At 40.8% G+C, this 23267-nt stretch overlaps 1 protein-coding gene across 3 annotated transcripts in view; it reads left to right on the top strand.

The window, feature by feature from the left end:
• The window catches only part of disc1 (DISC1 scaffold protein), a 53006-nt gene that overhangs the window by 3481 nt on the left and 26258 nt on the right, over nt 1-23267 (top strand). For all 3 annotated transcript variants that reach the window (XM_061836923.1, XM_061836922.1, XM_061836924.1), the window contains 8 exons: nt 4550-5391; nt 6449-6518; nt 8780-8936; nt 10531-10615; nt 11676-11908; nt 13813-13867; nt 16120-16222; nt 16706-16894. In XM_061836923.1, the coding sequence (XP_061692907.1) occupies nt 4615-5391; nt 6449-6518; nt 8780-8936; nt 10531-10615; nt 11676-11908; nt 13813-13867; nt 16120-16222; nt 16706-16894 (1669 nt within the window). In that variant the 5' untranslated portion in view covers nt 4550-4614. The remainder of the gene's footprint in view (nt 1-4549; nt 5392-6448; nt 6519-8779; nt 8937-10530; nt 10616-11675; nt 11909-13812; nt 13868-16119; nt 16223-16705; nt 16895-23267) is intronic.

Genomic DNA, 23267 nt, shown 5'->3' with positions numbered 1-23267 from the left:
GTGTACATCTACAAATGGAATTTAAAACTCTAACACGCAAAGCAAAAGCCAACAACACCTTGAAATGCTGGAATCTCTGGGCCCGAGCTCATCTGAGATGGACTGATGCCAAGTGAAAAAGTGTTCTGCAGTCTAGAGACTCCACATTTCAAATTGTTTTCAGAAATTAGGGATGTTGTCTCCTCCATGCCATTGAGGAAAAAGACCATCCACATTGTTATCAGTGCAAAGTTCAAAAGCCAGCATCTATGATGTTATGGGGGTGTGTCAGTGTCCATATGAGATGGGTAACTTGCATATCTGTGAAGGCCCCATTCCTGCTGAAAGGGAAGGGACATACAGGTTTTGGAGAAACATGTGATGCCATCCAAGCAAATCCATTTTCTCATTTTCTTCTTTTTTTTCACAGCAAAAAGAATGTGAGTACTAAACTAGTGTGCCTGCAGTCCAGAGCAGTCTCCAATTGAAAATGTGTGGCGCATTACAAAATGCAAAATATGACAACAAAGATCCCAGACTGACGATTTATTTACGTTGTCCATCAAGCAACAGTGGAAAATAATTCTACCTCTAAAGTTTTAATTAGTGTCTGCATTTTGGACATTTTATTGGCTGTTTTAAAGGAAATATCATGTAAACAACTTTTTTTTGGTGGTAAACATGCCCCTGACCCAGCTTTTTTTATTTTCTATTTTTGCAACACCTTGGAGGCATCAAATTTCAAATGAGTATATGTAAAAATTGGTTCAAACATATAATATCTTGTCTTTGTTGTGTATTCAATTTAATATAAGTTGAGAAAGATTTGGAAATCATATTCTTTTTTTTTCCAAGTTTACCATTTATTTGGCTTATCCATCCATCCATCCATTTTCAACACTGGTTATGCTGGTGTCTATTTCATCAGATTTTGGGGAAAAGGCAGACAGAACTCTGAACTGGTCGCCAGTCAATCGCAGGGTATATATAGACAGCATCACTGAGAAGGAAGTGATCCCACTCTACCTCCACCAAAGTCATGCGTGTGTACCACTACACCATCAGTGACACCTGTTATGTGGCTTTTCCATTCAGCAATTTTACCCACTTCCAATTGAAATATCTGATTTATTCACCTTAATAAATCAAAGTAATCTCTTATTTATCCACTTGAAAAAAATATAGAATTTGGTTGTTTAGCACTTAATATAATTTTGAGGGTTATAGACCCTTCTGGCCTGTTGTACATTTGTGATAAGGGGAAGTAAAGAACATTCACCTCCAGTAGAAACAAGTATAAAATGTGCTTTTGTGTGTACTTGTATGCTTTGTCTACCCAGTTTTCAAACAAAGCCCTGATGAATTGTGATCCTCATGTGACAGTACAGGAAGTGGGGAGCTGATTTCGGAGGAATGCTCTCGTCACACGCCAGAATAGTTACAGAATCTCAACAGACGGACGGACAAGCATGTGGGGTCACAAGTGGTGTGTAGTGCTGCACACCAGAAGAGGCACACAGCTTCTCAGGACCCTGCTGACTTGTGGATTTACTGTTCTGCTGATGTGTGTGTGTGTGTGTGTGTCTTGCTGAGTTTCTTCCTCAAACGACTATTTTTATGAGATCCTTTCTGCATTCCTCCCGTCTTTGGTTTAAGCACTTTCAACAACCAATGGGACTTTGGGTTTAACATGACGCCTGCCAACTGGGCCTCTTTTATCTCCAATGGTAAATAATCAGGCCCCATTTTGCTGAAACACTGACCAACAAGTATTTTGGTCACATTTTGTTCTGGGCCTGCAATCACTTACACTCAGACTTGTGATTATGTGGGAGTCACTTGTAGTGAGTCACTTCCCATTTTTTTTTCTTTTGGAATTCCTTGAAAAACGGTTTGAGCTCAACTCCCAGCAGGAAAGAAACAGTGAATGTCCTAAGTCCAAAAAGCTTTAACAAAGACATATAACACACCAGAGGGCCGGAGGCATTTTCTTGTTTTTACTGGGAAGAACCTCCTTTGTGTAATCGAAGTATTGCTATGACACAGCCATTGACAGCCCTCCCCCTTTTAGTCAGACTCTTGTCTGGTTCTTTTTTTTTAAATTATTTTCTACTCCACACTGCGATGTATATAATATCACAATGGATGATGATGAGTTGAGAGCTAAGAGTGTTACGTTGGGGTTGTGATTGAACAGTGGCCACGTTTACAAAGACGCAGTATGCTGAGGTTTAGTTTGAGGTCCCTGTGGTCGGTGAGGACAGTGCGAGCAAATCCTTTTACTTAGTCTCCTATTTTAGTGTAATATCCCAACTCTCCCCTCAATGCTGCTTCCTGCGGCCTCTTCCCCACAGTCACATGGGCACGGTTCAGCATTGACTTCAAGCTCACAAATACAAATCACTTTAAATTGCTATTCCGTTATACGATGAATTTAAAGTTGAGATTTCAAGAAGGCATTTGCAATGGCAGAATGCCACCTCTGTGTCCAACACAAAAGTCTTTGTCAGTGTTTTTTAGAATGTGTGAGAGTGGGCACTGGGTAGAGAAATCAGAACTAAAAGTGAGCAGTGCAGCTGCACACAAAGAGACCGTTGATTCTGACCATTAAAGGTTGGGTCTGTCGCTAAATTCTACAGATAACTTGTATAATCATGTGGAGCAAGTGTCAGGACAAGCCACTACTCAACATTATGATCCTCTTCCAGACGAAGGCCATGCCCACAACATACACTCATATTTTCCATTTGATCAATTTGTTGATATTTTGGCTTTTCATCCGTACGGAAACATAAGCTGTTATTACAAACTGAGATTTGGACAGATTTGTTTGAAATCCCAGTGTGTGTAGCAATATGAGATATTTTTGACCCTGCAGCCCAGAAAATGTGTTTTTTAAAAAGGGCCTACAACTGGTTAAAACCGCAACCTTGTTCGTGTACATGAACGTGACGGTTTCAACCACATAAAAAAATATGTATAAATATATTCAACAGCATCAAATGTAATGGGAAACAGAGCCTTTATTTTGATTCAAATAAATCAAAAGAAAAAATGTCTATATAATATGTATCCACAATGGTGCCTTGACATACAAGTGACCTAACTTACAAGTTTTTCAAGACATGATCCATGATTCTGGTGGGGTTTTTTGCAGAAACTTTCAAGTGCAGTGAACTCAGTTCAACTCCAGATAAAACAACAATTTGACAATGAGTAAACAATTCCCAAAAAAGAGGCTTAAAGGTTGCTGTAAAACTAAAAACAAAACAGGGAATTGTATTTAAATCAATTTATATTTATAAATAACTTTCTTAAATGTTGAAATAAACACATTTAAAACAACCAAACAGCTCTAGGAATTTCCAGCGAGGTTATTGCTGAGATATGGAGAAATGGAAAATGCCTTTGGCATGCTAACAGTTAGAAATCATAATGGCTGTTTTAGAGCCCTTTTAACAAGGGATATTTGAACACAAATGATGGAGGAACACATGTAGACAGCGAATATAACAATACTCTCAGTGGGGGCTGCTGATGATGGCCAAAAGGATCATCATGATCATTTTGATCAATATTGGGTTCAACATTATTAATCACAATTATTCATCTTGTGAAGGGTTAGCGCAAAATTTAAAAAATGACTAAAGGCTAATTGAATCCTGTAAATATGCAATTATCTTGAACATCACTTGCCCTGAATGCAAGTCAATTCCAGACAACAGATGCTGACCCCTTACGAGGCACCTGTACTCCACCATGACACTCCTCATTTCCAATTTTTTCCCTGACCGTACTTTCTTCTCTCACATGACTCAATGTGATGTGCTGGCTTTTTTTAGGCAGCCTAATGAACTTTTATGTTCCAAATGACCTTTACAGTACCAGGATTTATGTATGTTATTCACTGTAATAGGAGGAAAAAGTACTGGAATGCCTGGCTATTCCACTTACAGGAAATGAAAATGGAAGCTAATACTGTATAGTATGTCAGAAGTCTCTGATAGGTGACAATCACTGTTCTAGTTTATCCCAAAGGGTTTTAATCCCAACCACGCCTTTTGGACTTTGCTGAAACACTCAAACTGCTACCATAACCAACGGAATTGTTCAAAAGTTCTTCATAAGAACTTTGTCTAAGTCATGGGTTCTGAGTGCTGAATGTACTATTTAAGAGGTGTGCCTCAGTAGTTTTGTCCAAATAGTGTTCTGTGTTCTGCACATACGACAAAGGCTATGCACCAAAGTGTCGGAACTTCTGTCCTGAAGCGGTATTTCTTTAAAATAAAAACATTCATCTCTCTCAGCTGGCTCAACTGGAGATGTCCGTATGTTTTTGGTATTTCCCAACAGCTGGAGCAGAACCCTGGGAACTCTCACACATCTGGCTGCGTATTTATTTTCAAACGTGAAGCCCATTTAGTTTTAGCCATGATGTGAATTCCCATTCTTGAGAAATTCAGCCCCACATGTTCTTGGCGTAGCGTGTCCTGGATGTTGTCTCTGAGCTGCTCTTTATCTTCCGCTTGAGCGTGTTGTCCAGCTTAATGGTTAATCTGTGTGTTGACAGGTGGCCGAGCCTCAGGGACAGCTGGCGGCATCGGCCGTAAGAGGCTCCACCGGAGGCCTGGCTACATGAGAGGGGAGCAGCCCAGACCACAAAGCACTTCTGATGGTCCGGAAGATGATGAGGAGGAGGAAGAGAAAGAAAGAGAAGATAGGGATATTTGTATCAGGAATGGGAAGAGTGGATGTCAAGCATCACCTGCTGTCAAAATAGCTCCATTTAATGTTGCACAACCCGACAAAAGCTTCCATGACGTTCCTCTTCACTTCCCCGACGACAGCGGCTTCAGTGGTACATCCAGTCAACCAAAGCGTGAACACATGTTAAACCACAGTTTAGTACTCCAGGATTCAGCTAACCCGGAAGAGTCTTTCAATTCCAGCTTCAGTTTCATTCAACAGTCACTCAGGACTTTCACAGCCCCCGTCACACCAGCACGTGACCCACCACTAAAAGCCACAGAAGTGCATAATTTCTCTCAAATTAAACCACCATCGTGGTTCCGTGATCAGTCTGAGTCAAAAGCGTCCACCCAGGTCAATTTGAACTCAGGCCTACGCAGTCATGAAGAAACGGAAACGCTGTCATTAGGTGGACGATTTGGTGAGGGGCATGTGTGGGGAAGCAGGGAGGTCTCATCTTACATCTCCGATGGCAGCTTTCTATGTCTGGACACAGAAATGACATCTTCAGTATCACTTGACTCAGACACTGCATCTGCATCCTCAGTCACGTCAGGATATGAGAGTGGCACGGCTGCTTCTGACCAAGGCTGGGACAATTTGATCAAGAAGTATGACCAGGTTCTACAAGACTGCCTCCAAAACAACCGAACGCACACTAAGGTGGTTGAAGACACACTTTTTATTGATGTTTCTGGTCAGTAGTAGTAGTCGTAATAGCTATATGTTTCGAATTCTAGACATACCCACTCAGTCCTGTTAATACCACCCTTAAGTGATTCCCAGGATGCACTGCAGGTGATGTTAAGTGGCCAAACAGTCTATGAAAATATCACAATACAATATCATAACAATAAAATGTAATATTAATACGCAATATTCATTACAATAAATTCCACATTCAAATTTACCGACAAAATGAAACTAATTTGACGTTATATGTCAACGTAATGTGAAATTTATGATATATATGAAGAGTTACTGATGGTGTAGTGGTATACACGCCTGACTTTGGTGCGGGCAGCGTCGGATTGATTCCCACTCCGAGATTGGATTGATACTTCCCCTGTGACTGACTGGCAACCAGTTCAGGCACTCCCGTGACCCTTGAGAGGAAAAGTGGCTAAGAAAATGGATGGATGATAAATATGAAGACAGTGACATAGCAACCTGCTATTTGGAAATAGATTCATTAAGGCCTCTTTATAGTCCCCCCGGTCGACAATGACCACACTGTATCACGTGACCTACGCATTGCTCCGCGCATCACCCCTGTGTAACTTGCCGCGGACGCGTCAAAAAAAGTTGCTGTGTGGAGAAAGCTGCGGAGATCACCTTTTGTGATTGGTCTGTTTCATCAATAAGATCAATCAATAAGACTACACTCGATTTCATTTGAAGAAATGTGTCATTATTTAAAAATCACACATGAACCATTTTGAAGACCTTTCTGTACTCCAACTTGACATGGAGCAGTAGCAATTTGAACCGTAAATGCTATCATCCTTATGAAAGTCCACAATGGAATGTTACCATCTCTTGGGAAAAAAAAATCTTAACATTAATCATGAATGACTGATTAGAGAATTTGACCCTCATTATGTCACCACGATCTGCTGGTCGGTCATTATCCTTTCACAATTTTTTTTGTCCCTTCTCTGGATGTTTAAAGAGCAATTTTGGCAATTTGATTCTTCTTGATTCTGCGTTTCTTGCTCAGATTGAATCCATGATGTTAAAGCTCCAGAGACTGCAGCAAAAAGCCATTGTGGATGACGACTATGATGCAGGTGAACTTTGCACTCAATCCATAGGCAAGCCTACAATGCGAGCTGCACCAGGGTAGAGCTTTGAAATGTATAGCATGAAACAAACATTTTATATTATAATTGTCGACACAAGCTGTTCTTTCTGTAGTAAATGCATCTCCTAATTAGATTTACTGAAATAAGGTCAGAGTACAGAAAAAAGGGCCCTTTTTGGCTAAAATGGATACATACTGTACCCAGACCCACCATTTTCATTCCGGAACCAAATCTTTAGATGTGCGTATTAATGATGATGACAAAAGGATGATGGTTTCTTAGTAAATTAATTTGTTTTAGAAAATGATGCAATGTGATAACACAATGTTTCTGGACTTAAAAAAGTTTAAAAAAATGTCATGACACATTGAATCTTTGACATAGTTTAGTGAGTTACAGAAACAGACTGACCCACTTAATATAAGTTAATTCAGGCAGTAGTGTATATTAAACGTGTTTGCAAGATAAGATCTTCTGTGTCCTCAAATCTAAAACAATTTAATTATAACTGGATCTTTGAGCTAATTGTACATTGAAGACTTTGCTTGACCAAGCCATGGCACAAGGGACACGTAGAAGAAAGGTCTAATTTCTGACCTATTTCTTTGAACTTATAACTGAAATAGCTCCAAAAACATCTGCTCTTGGGACTCCTGAATATATATGTACTGTATAACTCCCAAAACAACCAGCTCTACCTATAGCATGGAATCTAAAAGTCATCATGATGCCTTGAAAACGAAAGAGTAGGATAAAAAAAAAAGACAACGTTCCTTTTGTTTTTGAAAATGTTAGACTTTTCCCCTTCCGGTAGTTTGTATTGCACAGCACATACAATACTGTGGAAAGGTTTGAGGCCAGATTTTTGGTTTGCAATGATTATAGACCACAATGACGCCCAGTGGGGTCAGCATGGTGGATGACTGGTTAGCACCAATTTCTCACAGTTCTGTTCAAATCCGTCCTCACCACCGTGGAGTTTGCATGTTCTCCTCGTGCATGTGTGATCTTTCTCCGGATCCTCTGGTTTCCTCCCACATCCCAAAAATGTGGATGGTAGGTGGATTGAAGACTAAATTGTCCATAGTTGTGAACGTGCAAATGATTGTTTGTGTATATGTACCCTGCCATTGCCTGGCGACCAGTTCAGGGTGCAACCGGTCTCTTGCCCAGAGTCAGCTGAGATAGATGTCACCACGTCTGTGACCTTAGTGAGGATATGTGTTATGGAAAATGGATAGATGAATGGACACTCAGTGGCAGGCATACATCTTCTATAGCCTCTAAAAAACAAATGTGAAGCACTGTATTTGTCCATCTGCTTGTTAGTTAGCAGGCTATTTCCTGGTTCATGGAGGGTGATAAACAGTATCCACAACTTTATTTAGTTATCCACCCAAGTTTAATCGGTTCTTCATTAGTCCTCTCCAATGTATTATACTGTATCATTCTGCTAACACTATGCGTTATTCTATATACAGTTTACACAATTTAGGGACCATAGAAAAATACGGGTTGCAGGCAGACAACAGAATTGATTTATTTGTTTGTCATAGACATGAAATGATCCTTCCATCCATTATCTTAGCATACAAAATATCTTATAATTATGAAATGGAATGAAGTGTAGCGTTTTATATATATAAAAAAAAGCAAATATAAATCTGAAAAGTTTGGTATGTATTAAGAGCTGCACAATCAGTGATGGGGGTAACATCCATCCATCCATTTTCTAAGTTGCTTATCCTCACGAGGGTCGCGGGGAGCGCTGGATCCTATCCCAGCTGTCAACGGGCAGGAGGCAGCGTACACCCTGAACTGGTTTCTAGCAAATCGCAGGGCACATAGAGACAAAGAGCCGCCCTCACAATCACACCTAGGGTAATTTAGAGTGTCCAATTAATGTTGCATGATTTGGGATGTTGGAGGAAACTGGAGTGCTCGGAGAAAACCCACGCAGGCACGGGGAGAACATGCAAACTACACACAGAGAGGGCTGGGATTGAACCCGGGTCCTCAGAACTGTGAGGCCAACGCTTTCCATCTGATCCACCATGCAGCTTCCAAATTATCCATTTTTGTTAATTTCTCAATGTGATAACGTGCAAATAATCAGATTATTAATTCGAGTGTAATGTCTGCAATTTAGTTATAGTAACAAATCTAAGCGAAATTCCTCTCAATCCTCATTTACCTTCTGGTATGTTGAAGTTGAAGATTGTGCACGTGTTTGTGTTCCTTTCCAGCGGAGCGATTTGGGAAAAAGCTGGAGGAGCTGTACAAGGAGCGAGGAGCTTTGAAACTGGGTTTACCGTCCAGACAGCCCAGCGTGGCTGTGTTTCTCCAGAGGCTCCGAGAGGTGGTGCAGAGCGCCCTCCACAGGGCAGACACCTGTCATCGCAGGTCAGTCAACTCAGGACTCTGACGTGTGTAATGTGTTCAACAATATACGTGCAGAACCACACTTACTATTTACTCCACAAATTAATGGTAATGTTTTCAGACATTTGTTTGGAGGCTTTGGGACATGTTCCAGAAACTTTCCTTTGAGGTTTCCCAGGAAATCTTGGAAATATAGTAGGCAAAGTTTCAAACTCTTTAATTGATTACTGAAGCAAATAGAATATAGAATATATGAAGGAAGTAATTAGGTACCCAAAAAGATTTGTTGTTATCTTTATTGAAGCAGACATTTATACTTGACAGTAGTACAAACATAATCTGTGCAAATCTTTTGCTTCCAATAAAGCCCAATACATACGAAGACAGTTGGTCTGTTTTTGTTGTTCCTGTTTTGCCCCTTCCTGGCCAAGCATGTCAACCACCAGACAATCTTAAATCTTATAGGAGTAACCTATAAGATTGTCGCTAGGTCTGATTTATGTTAAGAGTAAATTTGTCCCCATTTTAGGGTCTAAAAAAAATTGAGGCCAAAAATCTTATTCATTATTTACTATCATAGCTCTTCATAAGTGTGGGGGACCATTTGAGTGTTTGTCAATTTTTGTCACATTTGTCTTTAGGGTTGTGAGTAAATTGCAGTCTATGACAGGAGATGGCTTGGGGTGAAAGATGTGGACTGATTTTTATCCAAAACATATAATCAAATACCGATTTAGACCCATGTTGGTAAGTATGGACTGAGCCTTTAATTAGACTGAATAAGCAGGAGGGAGTCAGAGGAGTACCTGGAGAAAACCCATACAAACAGGAAATCACGCAATCTCCAAACAGTAAGCCGCCTTAGCTGAGATTTGATCCCTGAAACTCAGAACTGTGAGGCAGACGTGCTCACCACTAATTCACCATCCTTACCGAGAGTTCCATTTATTCCTGAAAAGAGCTCCCAAATTTAAGTCCCAGCTCCCAGAAGAGACATTAAAATAGTCTAATATAAATTAGTTTGTCAAAGTAAGAACAGTAAAATCTAATAAAGAGAGGAATGTTGTGGTCTGTTCACTGCTATGCGTACTCTTTTACCAACAAACACTTGGTTTTCATGTAAACGCAGTAACGATATCGGGACCCTGATATTCAGTTATGCACACAGTTTGTAACATCACATGTTCAGTTGCTGCTTTATCACAGTAAACTCATACAATGTTTTCAGATGAAAATAGTGGTTTTTTTCATCCTGTTCAAGAGGATGCTCTTCCCTCCAGTAAATTTTCTAAAAGGAGGCAGTGATAGAGTTGTGCAACATAACTTTTGTGACAGGAAGGAAATCTAGCATGGGCTGTGGTGCTTACATCCTTAAATGTAGCTTCAAGCTCCAAAGACAATAGTTTTGCGTTTCCCCTTATGAAATGACCACACATCACACTGAAGCTAAACATGTCAAAGCCTGGCATGCATTTCATCTTTCTTTTTAGTTGACCCCTGACTGACACAGAGATTGAGGAAAACACTTTAAATAATACAAATGACCATGGGGGCCTAGCCAGAAACCCACGCTCTGTTTTCATCAAACCTTGCAATGTTTTGTTTTGTCAAGCAGATCGGGAGCAGAATTCGATTTAGGGGAGCGGTCGGACTCAGTGCTCAACCGAGATCGTCTCTTGCAAGAAAAACGAACAGTCGAGGTAATTTGAGTCTGAAAAGCACACAGACTGTCAAAGCTTTTTAAAATATTATTAATGACTCATCTGTGCAGTTTGCATGCTTAATGCTTTAATCCCAATACTCCTTACGTGCGCGCACACACACACACACACACACACACACACACACACAGACCTGAACCTTCCCCAACCTTATTGTTTGACTATTTACTATATTATTACTATACTATATATTACTATTTTCAAATAAATTGTTAAGCTTTCCTTTTGGCCTTGTCATTGAAGTATTACCTCAAACAGAATCAAAGAACATTAATTGGACACTCTAAATGACCCCTAGGTGTGTTTCTGGGTGCGAATGTCTCCATGTGCCCTGCATTTGGCTGGCAACCAGTTCAAGGTGTACCCCGCCTCCTGCCCGTTGACAGCTGGGATAGGCTCCAGGACTCCCGCGACCCTCGTGAGGATAAGTGGCAAAGAAAATGGATGGATGAGAATCAAAGAACCGTATAATAGAGATTTGTACAGGCGATGGGTTATACCCAGTCTGTGACTTTGACACCCTGGACTGGTCGCCATCTAATCTCACCAATAGACAGAACAATTCAGATTAACACCACTTCGAGTTTTCAATCAACCTAACATGGATAGTCTTAGAATTTAAAAGGAAGTGGGAGTACCTGGAGAAAATCAAAAGTACAGGGAGAATGTGAGTACTGCCAACATGGAGGACAGAGTCAAGATTTGAATCCTGAACCTCAGAACTGTGCGGCGGATATGGTAACCACTTGTGCTTTGCAATATCCGACACAAATTCCATCCTTCCGTCATCTGAGCCGCTTATCCTCACAAGGGACCCAAAATTGGTAATTTAAATGTTTTAAAAAAAGGTCACATTCAGTTTATTGACATCTTCGCCAACATTTTTTGACGGATTCACTTATTTATTTACTACATTTATTTATTTATTTATTTACTGTTGTCACAACTGGTTGAGGGGAAACTAACACCACCGTTGAGAATTGCAATTGACAAAATCTGACTGTGGCTCAGTGAAGTTCTGTACTTGATTCCAATGCAGGAGGAAATTGAAGAACTGCAGCAGAGACTGGCGGAGCTCAAGGATCGCACTCGAAGTCTGGACCAGCAGATCCAACAGGAGGAACAGCAGATGGAGACTAAGGAGCTGGAGGGCTCCGTGCTGAGGAGCTACACTACGGCCCAGCTCCAACACATGAGCCAAACCCTTCAAGATCTTGTGATGTCAAAGAACCGCATCCAGATCTCACTCTCTCCTCCTCTTTCAATGCTCAAGTGAGATAATATGTAACTTTTTGCGTATGCTAGTAATGTGACCAATTACAATACCTGAACTCCACAGGGTGTGATATGAGGATCACATTGTTGAATTTTTAGCCTAAAATCTATGCAAAGCTAAAGAGTAACTAGTAACCGTTTTGTTTCTTCAGTCAAATGTCTGTAGCCCAGTTTGCCCTCACTCATCAGTTGGTAAAATTCCTGCACTACTATGAGCTACCTATTGAAGGTGCTAGTGAACTGTCAGCAGCAGTGGCAACTCTGCAGGCAGGCAGCCATAAACAACGTGTCATATTTTTTATCATGAGCATTTTTAGCTGGTTGTATGTCGGTACAGAGCTTCTTTCCTTCCTTGATACATTCCTGTTTTATATATCTTTTGCCAGTAAACGTCCGCAGATGAGTGAAAAATAAAGAGAAAATCAGATATTTTGTTGCACATATAGATTTGAATGGCTACGAAGAGGTTAATTTTACTCCTACTAGTGGTTTTAAGGTATATAATCATGACTGTAACACAATATATACCTGATTTAGTTACTAAAGTGTTGGTGCACACTTCCGAATCTTCGAGTTATGTCACAAAGAAGGCTGGGAAACTCGGGTTTAATTACATTTCGGGGAGAAGCTACTAGTTTTTTTCTGAAACTTACTGTGGCTTTGATCACACCGGTCCTGGAGCTTTTTCTGATACCCCTCGTATGAGATTGAATCTCAGTGGACCAAATGAAACGGTTGGTACATCTATATAAATGAGTCAAAAATGTCTCCCATAGTACTGTTCTGTGCATTTAAGATTAATTTAATCTCACGTGGATTGATGTAATTTCTGATGTAGCGAAAATATTCTGTACAGTGACACAATCTTTTCCATCCCCGAGAAGTGTTCTTTCTCTCACAGCTGCTGTGAATGTTAATGTTTTTCCTCAGATGCAAATTATTACTTTGCATCTCTAATGGTAATAGCTGGCAAGAGAGCACCCCGGGCTGCCTCTCCGGCTTACCACTTGTTAGAAAAGACCTAAATTATACTGATCACCTTCCTGGCGGTGTGACCCACCATCACTGGCATCATTTCATATGTGACTTACTCTCTCACCTCAGTTGGAATGCATTTATCCTCAGAACTGATTGAAATTTTGAAACCATTCAGCTGCAAATCTCAATGTGCTGTAATTCAGGTCAGGAAGATGATTGTGTTGCAGTTTTGCATTTATGGGAAAAAAAAAGGTCAAGCCCATCAAGATTGTTTTTTCCTCAGTTGGTGAATAATGACCCCCAGCTTGGACTGGTGCTTTAAACCCATTTTATCACTGTTTAACACACTAAAAGGTTCATTAATTCTTAGCGATCTGAAGGCCACTATCTCTTTTTATTACAGATTGTGTGCTTTGCTACTAAATTATTAGTGTTTTCTACTGTTCCAAGCATCGAATTACACAATCTCAATAGACGGTCATATTCACGTGCTTATGCTCAGTAATGACATCATTCATTGAAATATCATTCAACAATTCCCACACTCATCTATAGTAACAGATCAGTCGACAAAGCCCATGTTTTTTGCCATAGAAATTGAAAGAATGAATCACTAAAATTGATTATAAATGCTGGATGAATTTGTGTGGTTGATTTAATGTATTTAATATAAATAGCATGACTATACTCTGCACTTTTTTAGACTGAATCCTCAATAACGTTGGTCTGTGTAAAACAGTTCTTCAGTGTGTAGAGGGCTTTTATTGCAACCTTCAGAAAGTCACCAACTGTCTCGAATAATAACATTTCCATGATAACCTTCAGGTGGGGTGATGCAAGAAGAAATCATTTGTAGATGAAGCAAGCAAAACAACAAAATTACCCATTTAATTGTGCAGTAAGATTTTTATTTCCTTTTGTAGACTCCGGGAACAGGAGCAGGCATTGAATCTATCCATCAAGGAAGCTACTGCCAAAGTAAGCCACTATTTGGGGGGAAATGAGCGAATGTGTATGAATTTCAAATGAGTAGCATGTTGAAATTGAAAGGCTGTGCTGTGCATCAGTTTCAGCTGGAGAAATCTGCATGCTTTATGTGAGCGTTTGTATTCATGTGCTTATTTCTATTTGATGAGGCAGTGAACTCTCCGTGATTATAGTAGAGGGGTCAGAATCATCAGAAGATGTTGTTTTGAATGTATCCTGTTAAATGATGCAATGCATCTGTGTGACAGCTTCGTTTCCATGACAAAAAAAAAACATTGAGAAGTCAAGAGTGCTCAAACTTTTGCAGTCACTGAAGTTAGATCAGGTGGAACCGTGGCGCAGCTGGAAACCGTTGTCCTCACAGTTCTAAGGACTCGGGTTCAATCCCGGCCCCGCCTGTGTGGAGTTTGCACGTTCTCCCTGTGCCTGCGTGGGTTTTCTCCTCCCACATGCCAAAACATGCATTAAATGGAAACTCTAAATTTCCCCTTGGTGTGATTGTGAGTGAAACTGTTTGTCTCCATGTGCCCTGCGATTGGCTGGCAAACAGTTCAGGGTGTACCCTGCTGCCTACCCATTGACAGCTGGGATAGGCTCCAGCACTCCCGCGACCCTTATGAGAATAAGCAGCTAAGAAAATGGATGGGACCTCAGAACTGTGAGGCCAACGCTTTCCTGCTGCACTACCATGCCGCCATATATAATACATACGTAGTCTTATTATTTGATTTAATAGAGTAATAAACGTCATTACAACTGATGCAACCATGTTATTAGTGTGTTTCGAAATCGTAATGTCATGGTGACGGGTAGTGAAGTCCTAATGAAGTTTACTATTTTGAAGGGTTGCTAAATATATGACCTTAATGTATAAATAATCTTAGTATGCCTATATAACGCACCAGATAAGGAGACCATGAACTTTCTAAAACTGTGAGCTGACTTTTTTAGTAGTAGCATTTCTTCCAGTCCCAGTTATTTGTTTATGAGAACTGGTGAAGGGTGATCAGACCGTAGCAACAGGAAAGTCATGTATAACTTCTTTTTGGGTACTGAGGGATTATTTATACCTCCATTGTTCACCTATTTATTGTTAAGTGGTATCTCGGCTACATCACTTCATGAATACCAACTGGAGTTCTTCTTTATGTCTGTTAGGCAAGTCTGATCTGTCACAGTTTCACTTTGAACGTGACCTTGAATGCCTCTCATAGGTTAGTTTGCATTTCTCACTGAGTGATCTCTGCTTAATGTGGAAAACACCAGAGGCAGTCTACATTTGTAATGAGTGATGACTGGAGGTTGAAAGGCACGCACAAAAGGTGGGGAGCTCTGTAAAAAAACATTTTTGTGCTTTCTGTGTTCTTGACGAACTTATCATTAAATAGTTTGTGACGAAGACAGTTTTTAAATTTCACCAATAAAGACTTTCACAACTGCTAGCCTTTGTTTGCTTTAAATGATCACCAGTAGTTTTTTGGTACATCTCATATTAAAAAAAGAACAACAATTCATTTTATTAAAGGTATCTTTTTCTTTCAAATTTGTCTGCTTTGAAATGAAATCGCTGGTGACGTAAATTCCGTGTATTTTGAAAGCATCTTCCATTCAACGTAAGCTTGAAATAGAATTATGCAAGCCTGTTGGACTTTGATATTTCTACGTGAAAAATACTCCCAGGAGATGTTCAACTTCATAAAAACAACCTATTTGACAGCCTTTTCAAAATGTAGCATAAAATTGTCAGGTTCAAGAAGGAAACACGAAGGCGAAATCCTGCTCCCCGACGTCCCTTTGAGCCATGAATATAGTGCGCCACGAGGCTTGTATCTAGCTGTCGACTCAACACTATAAAAACAGACGCTGAAAGAAGGCCAGAGAGGTTTTATCAGTAGCCATCATCTTGCAAGAGCTGCGGTGTCGCGTGCCCGCATGACATTCAGTGCCTCTCTCCTCTCTGACATTCCTATGGCATGCGCTATGGAGATTTCACATTTTCACACGTTCACATGAAAAGCGGAGAAGTCTTTGTCTTCCTAAAGGTTAGAGACATGTAAAGCATCAGGGTCTGCTGTATATTCAAAGAAGAGGCAGTGTAGAAGAACTGAGACGAATTGGTGATGTCCTGTAAGAATTAGATGGAAAAAAACGGAAACGGAGCTGGAAATGAACCGTGCATCCTCTGGGATCCATGTGCCTTTGAGTGACTAACCTCCGCCTCCCTTTTTCTTTTCATTCTCTAGATGGTCATGAGTCAGAAGCTGGGTAGCAGCCTCAGGAGGAAAGTCAGCCAGACCGAAACTCAGCTTTTAGCTTTGCATGAAGCCAAACTGGCTGCCATCTCAGGTGACTCCACCTTTACTCCAATGTCATACATTCTTAATTTATCGTGGAACATATTAACAAAAACAAAAATTCATTATCCATCATTTATTATCTAATGCAAGACTTCACCATATTTTTAAGACTACAGCTCAGTGACCATCTCATCAAATGACTTTGTTTAGCCTATCCCAACTCTCTTTAGGCAAGAGGCGGGGAAACCCAAACTTGGAGTTCTTACTTTTTTTTTTTTGCACAGGTTGCAAAAGGTTTATGATGCCAATAGTTCAACCCTCGAAGTCATTTATCATATTTCTACTATTTCCCATAGGAAAACTGAATTCTAAATCCAAACAGATCAGAGGATGACCATTGTCCTGGAATGTGCTCAACCTTAAGGGTTTCGCTGTACATTAACTTCATTTAACAACACCATTAATGTAGAAAGAAGTCGATTGTGAATGAGAGGTGTCGGCAAAAGCGTGTTTTTGTGGCTCACTGCCGCAGGTAACGACTTCAGCAGTGCCAAGGAGCTGAAGGCTGAGATGAAGGCGGTCTACCAAGAGCAGGAGCGACTGGAGGCTCTGGCCAACAGGCTGCACAGTCTCAGCTCAGGGAGCAGCCAAGAGCTGGCCAGGATGAAGGAGCAGCGGCAGCAGCTCAGACAGGAGCTTGAGCACAGGGAGGTGCAGCATGGTGAGTATGTCTGCACTCAGATTAGACTTCTTTCCCCAAGGAGGAAGACTGTCGCAGGAAGAGGAAATAACTAGAGGAAACAATAATCACGCAGATTTAGCCCGCTCATTAACTTAGAGGACTTTTAAAAGTCAACAAGGCTGTGACTCACTTTCAAGAGTTGCTGATTTGCGAAGTTTGCCGCTCAGGTCAATTTGTGGTTCTACACAAAGAGAAACAGTCAGAACATATTCTGATGAAAATGAAATGAAATGTGGAAATGCTGAGAGACTCCAGACACAGTGAAGTTAGAATATTGTGCACAATGTAAAAAAAAAACAGAATGCAATGAATCACAAATCCTTTTCAACCATTCTTTAATTACTGTAATGTCTTGTGTACAATGTAGTCCCCCCCAAATAAATCTTCCAATGTCACTAGTATGCATTATACATAGGTATAGTAAAATTTATTTTTTTTATTCAATGTGAAATGTCCAATAGGAGATGTTTTATAACAGCCATCAATTAGTTTAGAAAGCACATTTATAAGTTGACATCATATTCAGGTTCACATTTAACATGTTATAATTTATCTACTCCCTTATTGTATGGAATCACTGAGGCTAGGTGTGCCACTGTAGTATTATGAACCCTGAACGTTTGTTGCATTTTTGGAGCAGCGAAAACACCCCCTAAAATATGAATGGCGATGTGAACGACTCTTAGGAGAGCTCGTCTTTTATGTCTCTCTCTACATGCTGAGACTGGAACACCAATGAATGGCGACTTTTCTTGCAAAGGAACTGAACATTTGCCACGTGTCTTCGGGGACTCTGCATCAAATTAGTTTGTATTATTATTGGAAGCTGCTAAGAGGAGGTGGGGTGTGAATGGTGGAAATACACTCTAGTTTGTGTGAGCAAGCCAATTACCTTTGAGTCACTCACACGCTGCCGACATGACGTATGAGCGCTACAGGAGACCTCAACGCTGCTTAAAACAAGCCATTGGCTTTTTTGGAGCGCTAACGAAGAGGTTTGGCCTCTTGGCATTGCATTTCAACGGCACCCGCCTGCAGTGCTCCTCTAATCCATCAGTTACAGCCACATCTTTTACATAAAGGTCACCTCACTGTATGAGGCACTGAGATAGGTGGCGAAAGAGGGGGATGGGGAAAGTGATCAGACACTAGTGCAGGGAGTGAAGCTATTGCACCAACCTGTTTGTGTTAAATCAGCATTCTAACATCCTCACTTATCCACATTATCGCTTACCTTGCATGGCCATTAGTGTGGAGCCATCGTTTGTTCTTGAATGCTTGCTCACTAGGGGGCACATTTTCATTGTCACATGCTCCATTATTTTTGGATGGTCCTTAGTTTTTATGATATTTAGTCCTTTTAGTGGTCATAACTTGTGGGTATTGAAATGTGAAAATATTAGCTGCTCAAAGACATTTAGAGCCACATTGATTGCGATACAAAGATTTGACAAGCCCAACAATTTATACATCATACCGCTGTATCTTAAATATATATTGTGCCTCAGTATGCACGATGCCTTACTGAGAGCCACACAAAGAAGCCAAGTAGGATGTTCAGGCTAGACAAAGGGATGGGAATCAGGTGGATAACGCGTCACTACATGGGATGAGGTGGCGAGCTAATGATTGGTTTTTCGCTTTGCTCAAATGCTCAAGTGGGCGTACACAATATGGGAGCAGCAGCAATTTCTCAATGTGTTCCCGACACCAGACTAGGGGCTCATTAAACTGTCAGCCGACTTGGTAATAAGGGTCTGGAAAACACGAGTTGGAACCTGATAGTCTAATAACAGCAGATTACCAGTCTTTGGCTGGAGAGGGTTGAAAAGGACTTTAAAGTCAAGGTGACTGCAGAGATGTTTACTATATTTCGTGTACTCCAATAAGATTATCTATCCATCCATTTTCTGAGCCTCTGATCCTCACAAGGGTTGCGGGAGTGGTGGAGCGTATCCCAGCTGTCATCAGGCATGAGGCGGGGTACACCCTGTACTGGTTGCCAGCCAATCGCAGGCCAATAAGACTAGCTAAATCTCATTACAATATAAATGGATGTACAGCCTTTAAAACTTCCACATTTTGGCTATTTAGTGGACATATAAAGTATCAAGAGGGAAGCGGAGATCTTCGCTAGCGATATACATTACCTGGAAAAATTCGAATGACCTGATTTTAGGCCTCTCGTCCTAAAAACATCTCAAACTCAGGAATGCGCGGAGGATTTTAATTCATATTTCACTCTCAACAAAGCACCATAGAGCAAAATATTATCATCCCAAATGGTAGAAAAAGTTGTTTTGGTAAAACAGGGCACATTTACAAAGCACCACAGTCATGACAAAAGCTCTAAAGCAAGACACTTGTGAAATGATTTCATTTAGTTGAGTGTCTGAGTGGTCTTCCCTTTAGTGTTCACGGTGGGGCTTCCAGATTTTGGAGCCATTATGTCCCTAATTGCCATTGGCAGGAGGGTCGATGAATACCAAATCCATTATAGCCAGAGGTTTCACTCCCATCAGAGAGTATAATTTTGTCCCCAAGGGAGATTTCGAGTGATGCTAAATTCGCAAATAAATAATTGAAAGATCTGACCAGAAGGCTAAGAGACCCCCAGGAGTGTGGACAATGAGATGTGGAAACGCTGGCTGTGTGTTTTGTTTAATTTACCCAAGTGTTCCTTTAATGGTTATTTAATACTGTTGTTAGAATTCATGTCGTGTTACTTGGTAAGAATGGAGTCATTTGAGTTGAATTTGATGTACAAAGATATAAACAATCTTCTCCGAGTGTTTATTATTCTGTTGTGCATTCAAGGGTTTGCTTCTTTTCAGTCCTTACCAGCTATTCTTTCTAAATCCTGTCTCTTGAGTCACCTTCATTTTACTTTTTGTACTTGCCAACTACGTATCCTAGTGGAAGTGCACATCCAAATACTGGCACACAGAGTTATTACACAATTGCAATTTTCCTCTTAATGGAGTGCCGATAGTAATGCCACTGGGATCCGTATATGATTTATTCATTATGCTGCCACTTTTAGGGTGCTTCTATTGAAAACTTGATGGAAGGTATGACAGCACTTCTCTAAAAGAGGGTGGGTATGATTGAGAGTGCTAAAGTGGTTAAGTGGACCCGTGAGAGTGTTTCCGGCTTTTTGTTTCTGAAGTTCTTTTTGGCATTATTCATACTTCCTGTGATTGCTTATGAGATTGAACTATCCATTGTGTAGCATGGCAGATATGTCAATGTTGTCTACCCAGAGGAATCACAACCAAAAAAATAATAATAATTCTTCCATTGCACAGAGAGCAAGTTCATTACTAATGGAGAGCTAATTATAAAATCATTGCACCATCAGACGGGTTCGGTAATTTTTAGGGTCTTCATAATCAGGATTTTTGGGGGCGATCACCGATCAGCAGGTTTAAAACAAAAAAAAAGGAAAAATGATCACCGATCCGATCACAAGATGGAGCAATGTATCTATTTGCATGACTTATCCATTGATAGTGTAACCTTGTTTAGTACTGTATCCATCCATCAATTTTTTTTGTACTGCTTATCCTCCTTAAGGTTGAGGGCGTGCTGGAGCCCACCCATCCCAGCTAAAAAATAATTCTCTAGTATTTTAAACAAACGTTGAAACATCAATGACCTCTAGGGGGCGTTCAAGGATTGGCCACGGATATAAGTTTAGGTCAAATCAACGTTATATCCATGCATCCATTTTCTGGGCCGCTTATCCTCACGAGAGTTGCGGGAGTCCTGGAGCCGTCGGGTAGGAGCTGGATTATACCCTGAACTAGTTGCCAGCCAATCGCAGGGCACATAGAAACAAACAACCAGTTCCACTTACGTTCACATCTACAGGCAATTTAGAGTCTCCAATTAATGCATGTTTTTGGGATGTGGGAGGAAACTGTTACAAACAATGAAAACACAAGAACATCAATGGAAAAAACATGACTAAGGGAAGTAATTGGACAGGGAATGGTGTATGTTGTACTGGTGAGTTCTAGAAAAGGGGAGTAGTGATGCGATGAGCCAGCCACGCAGAACAGTAAAGTGGAGAGAGAGGATGACGATGGATGGATGTGACGTGGTGCTAATCTAATACAACAGCTATGGTAGAGTCGTGCTTTGGATAGCCGTGAAAGTAAGTAGGAGAGCTTTGAAACATATTCCAAATTTAACTTGGAGCCAGCAGAGCTTTTGTAAGACTTGGGTGATACAGTGGAAGGAGGTGGTTCTTGAAATGAATCAAGCAAGTGAATTCCAGACCATTTGGGAGGTTTTGGAGGAATTTGTGAGGGAGATCAAAAAGAAGTGAATTGACCAGGTTGTGAACAACGAGTTGAACGTTCAAAAGCGGGGAAGCAAGCGTCTGGACTCATTGAAGTTATTTAGGTGAGCTTAAAATGATGGTTCGTTGACCTGGGCTGCAGGGAAATTGTCGCAAGTGGGTCTATAGTAATGGAGAAACTTATTTTTGGTATACAAGTACAGATTTGGACCTCATTTATTCATTTTATTGCTAATCCTGCACATCCTGCTAATTTTAACAAAAAAGAAAATGCAGGGGGTAATGGCAGCATGTAAAGATTTTAAAGCAGAGTTTTGCATTACTAAAATGTAAACTGCCACCAGTCATTCACATAGACATTTTATTGTCAATGACTCCTTTAGGATTCCCTACATGCATTCATGCACAGTCCAACAGTTTGTGCTCGGTGCCAGCTGCTGTCTGGGAAATGCAATGCTTGGTGGTCCCAAAGCTGTACAATATCATGGGTTATCGAGTGTGAGTGCAATAGCATCCCGTGCCCTCTTCCTTCACTGCCAATGCCGCTGGGCTGCTGCTCCATTCAGGTACAAGCACACTGTGCATTGTGAGTGCGTGCATAATGCAAAGTGCATTTGTGTTACCTGCAGCCTTTGCTCTCAAACAACCTGAGCTGAGCTCAAACACATTCATCACAGCCACTACCTTCAGCTTAGTTACAAAGACACACAATTGCTTCTCTGCTTTATTATGCACAGGCTTTTCTAACACGCATATCATTGCCGTTGCATTAGCACAGAGACGCCTCTAATTTGTTCGACAACATGGAAGCCCCACAGATGTTAGGTGTTGTCATAAAGCAGTTGGGAAATTACTGCATTGTTCATTTTCAATTACGGCGCTATTCCAATGCTCATAATTTTATGTTAACTTTATGCATCAGTGTGCGATAAATGTGCTCTATTTGTTTTGCCTCTTTAAATGCAATGCATCCTAATCTACTTCTTAATGAACTTTAAATTTTGCCAAATGTAGCCTGTTATTTTTTACTGAGCCACTTCATCTAAAAAATAATATAGAAACCCGTCAAAAGCAAATGGCTCATTTGGAACACTAAGTGATGCATCGTCAGTAAGTAAGCATTTATTAGGACTGGATGGCTTTCTGGAGCCATTCTTTGGGCTCTGAAATCAGTGTTTTGATCACCTGCTGCGATCACTGTCACAATGGGAGGTTGAGCTTGGCGTCATATATCAGGGACTACAGCAGTGGCTCCTCTCGTCTTCAATGGCTTTTTAGTAGTGGTTTTATTCGCATGGTCTGCCAAATGACATGGCCTCCTGCAGACTTACAGGAAGTTGCAATATCACCCATTGCTTTGGGTTCATTCTGCACAGGCGTAGGTTTTGCTGATGACGCCTGGACCCCTTCTATTAGCTTTCTTTCATGTCTAATGCCCACAAAGGCTCACTAGTTTTGCTGGCGGTTGGCATGGCGACAAGATGGCGCGCTGACACTCCTCAGCATATTACAGGATCAGCATAGGAGGAAATATGAAGTCAGTACACTCATGTCTGCATCTCCTATCTGTATTTATTGTTATTTGCAACAAATTCCCTCCAATTCTAGCTCGTTCTAGAGCCCACTTCGTCATTTTTTGTACATACCTTCATCCATCTAAAGTTAGGATTAAAGCACTCCCACCCCACGTGTAATGCAGCGGCAAACTATTTGAATGGTGATTAATAAATGAATGAACACATGGATGAAAGTTGACATGGAAGACATTTAAGATACCACACAGCAATTAAAGGGGTGGTAAGTGAGCTGCCTTGTCTATGCAGACCATGTGAGAATATTTGGCCACTGTCTCAGACAACATCTCTCTCTCCCTTTCCCTCTCCACACACATGCAGGATCCAGAAATAGCCCGGCTATCTGCATTGTGCTTGCACAGGAGTGTGGACAGAAGTGTGTGTGTGTGTCTCTGTGTGTGTTTCTGAACCATTTTCCTTTTCTCCTTGTTGTGCCAGCCTGGAGACTTATCTCACCCCGGAGCTGCCACTG

The sequence above is a fragment of the Syngnathoides biaculeatus genome, chromosome 12 (genome assembly GCF_019802595.1).
Source record: "Syngnathoides biaculeatus isolate LvHL_M chromosome 12, ASM1980259v1, whole genome shotgun sequence".
Classification (NCBI taxonomy): domain Eukaryota; kingdom Metazoa; phylum Chordata; class Actinopteri; order Syngnathiformes; family Syngnathidae; genus Syngnathoides; species Syngnathoides biaculeatus.
The sequence above is the reverse complement of the archived record's forward strand: the minus strand, read 5'-3'. Positions and strand labels throughout refer to the sequence as shown.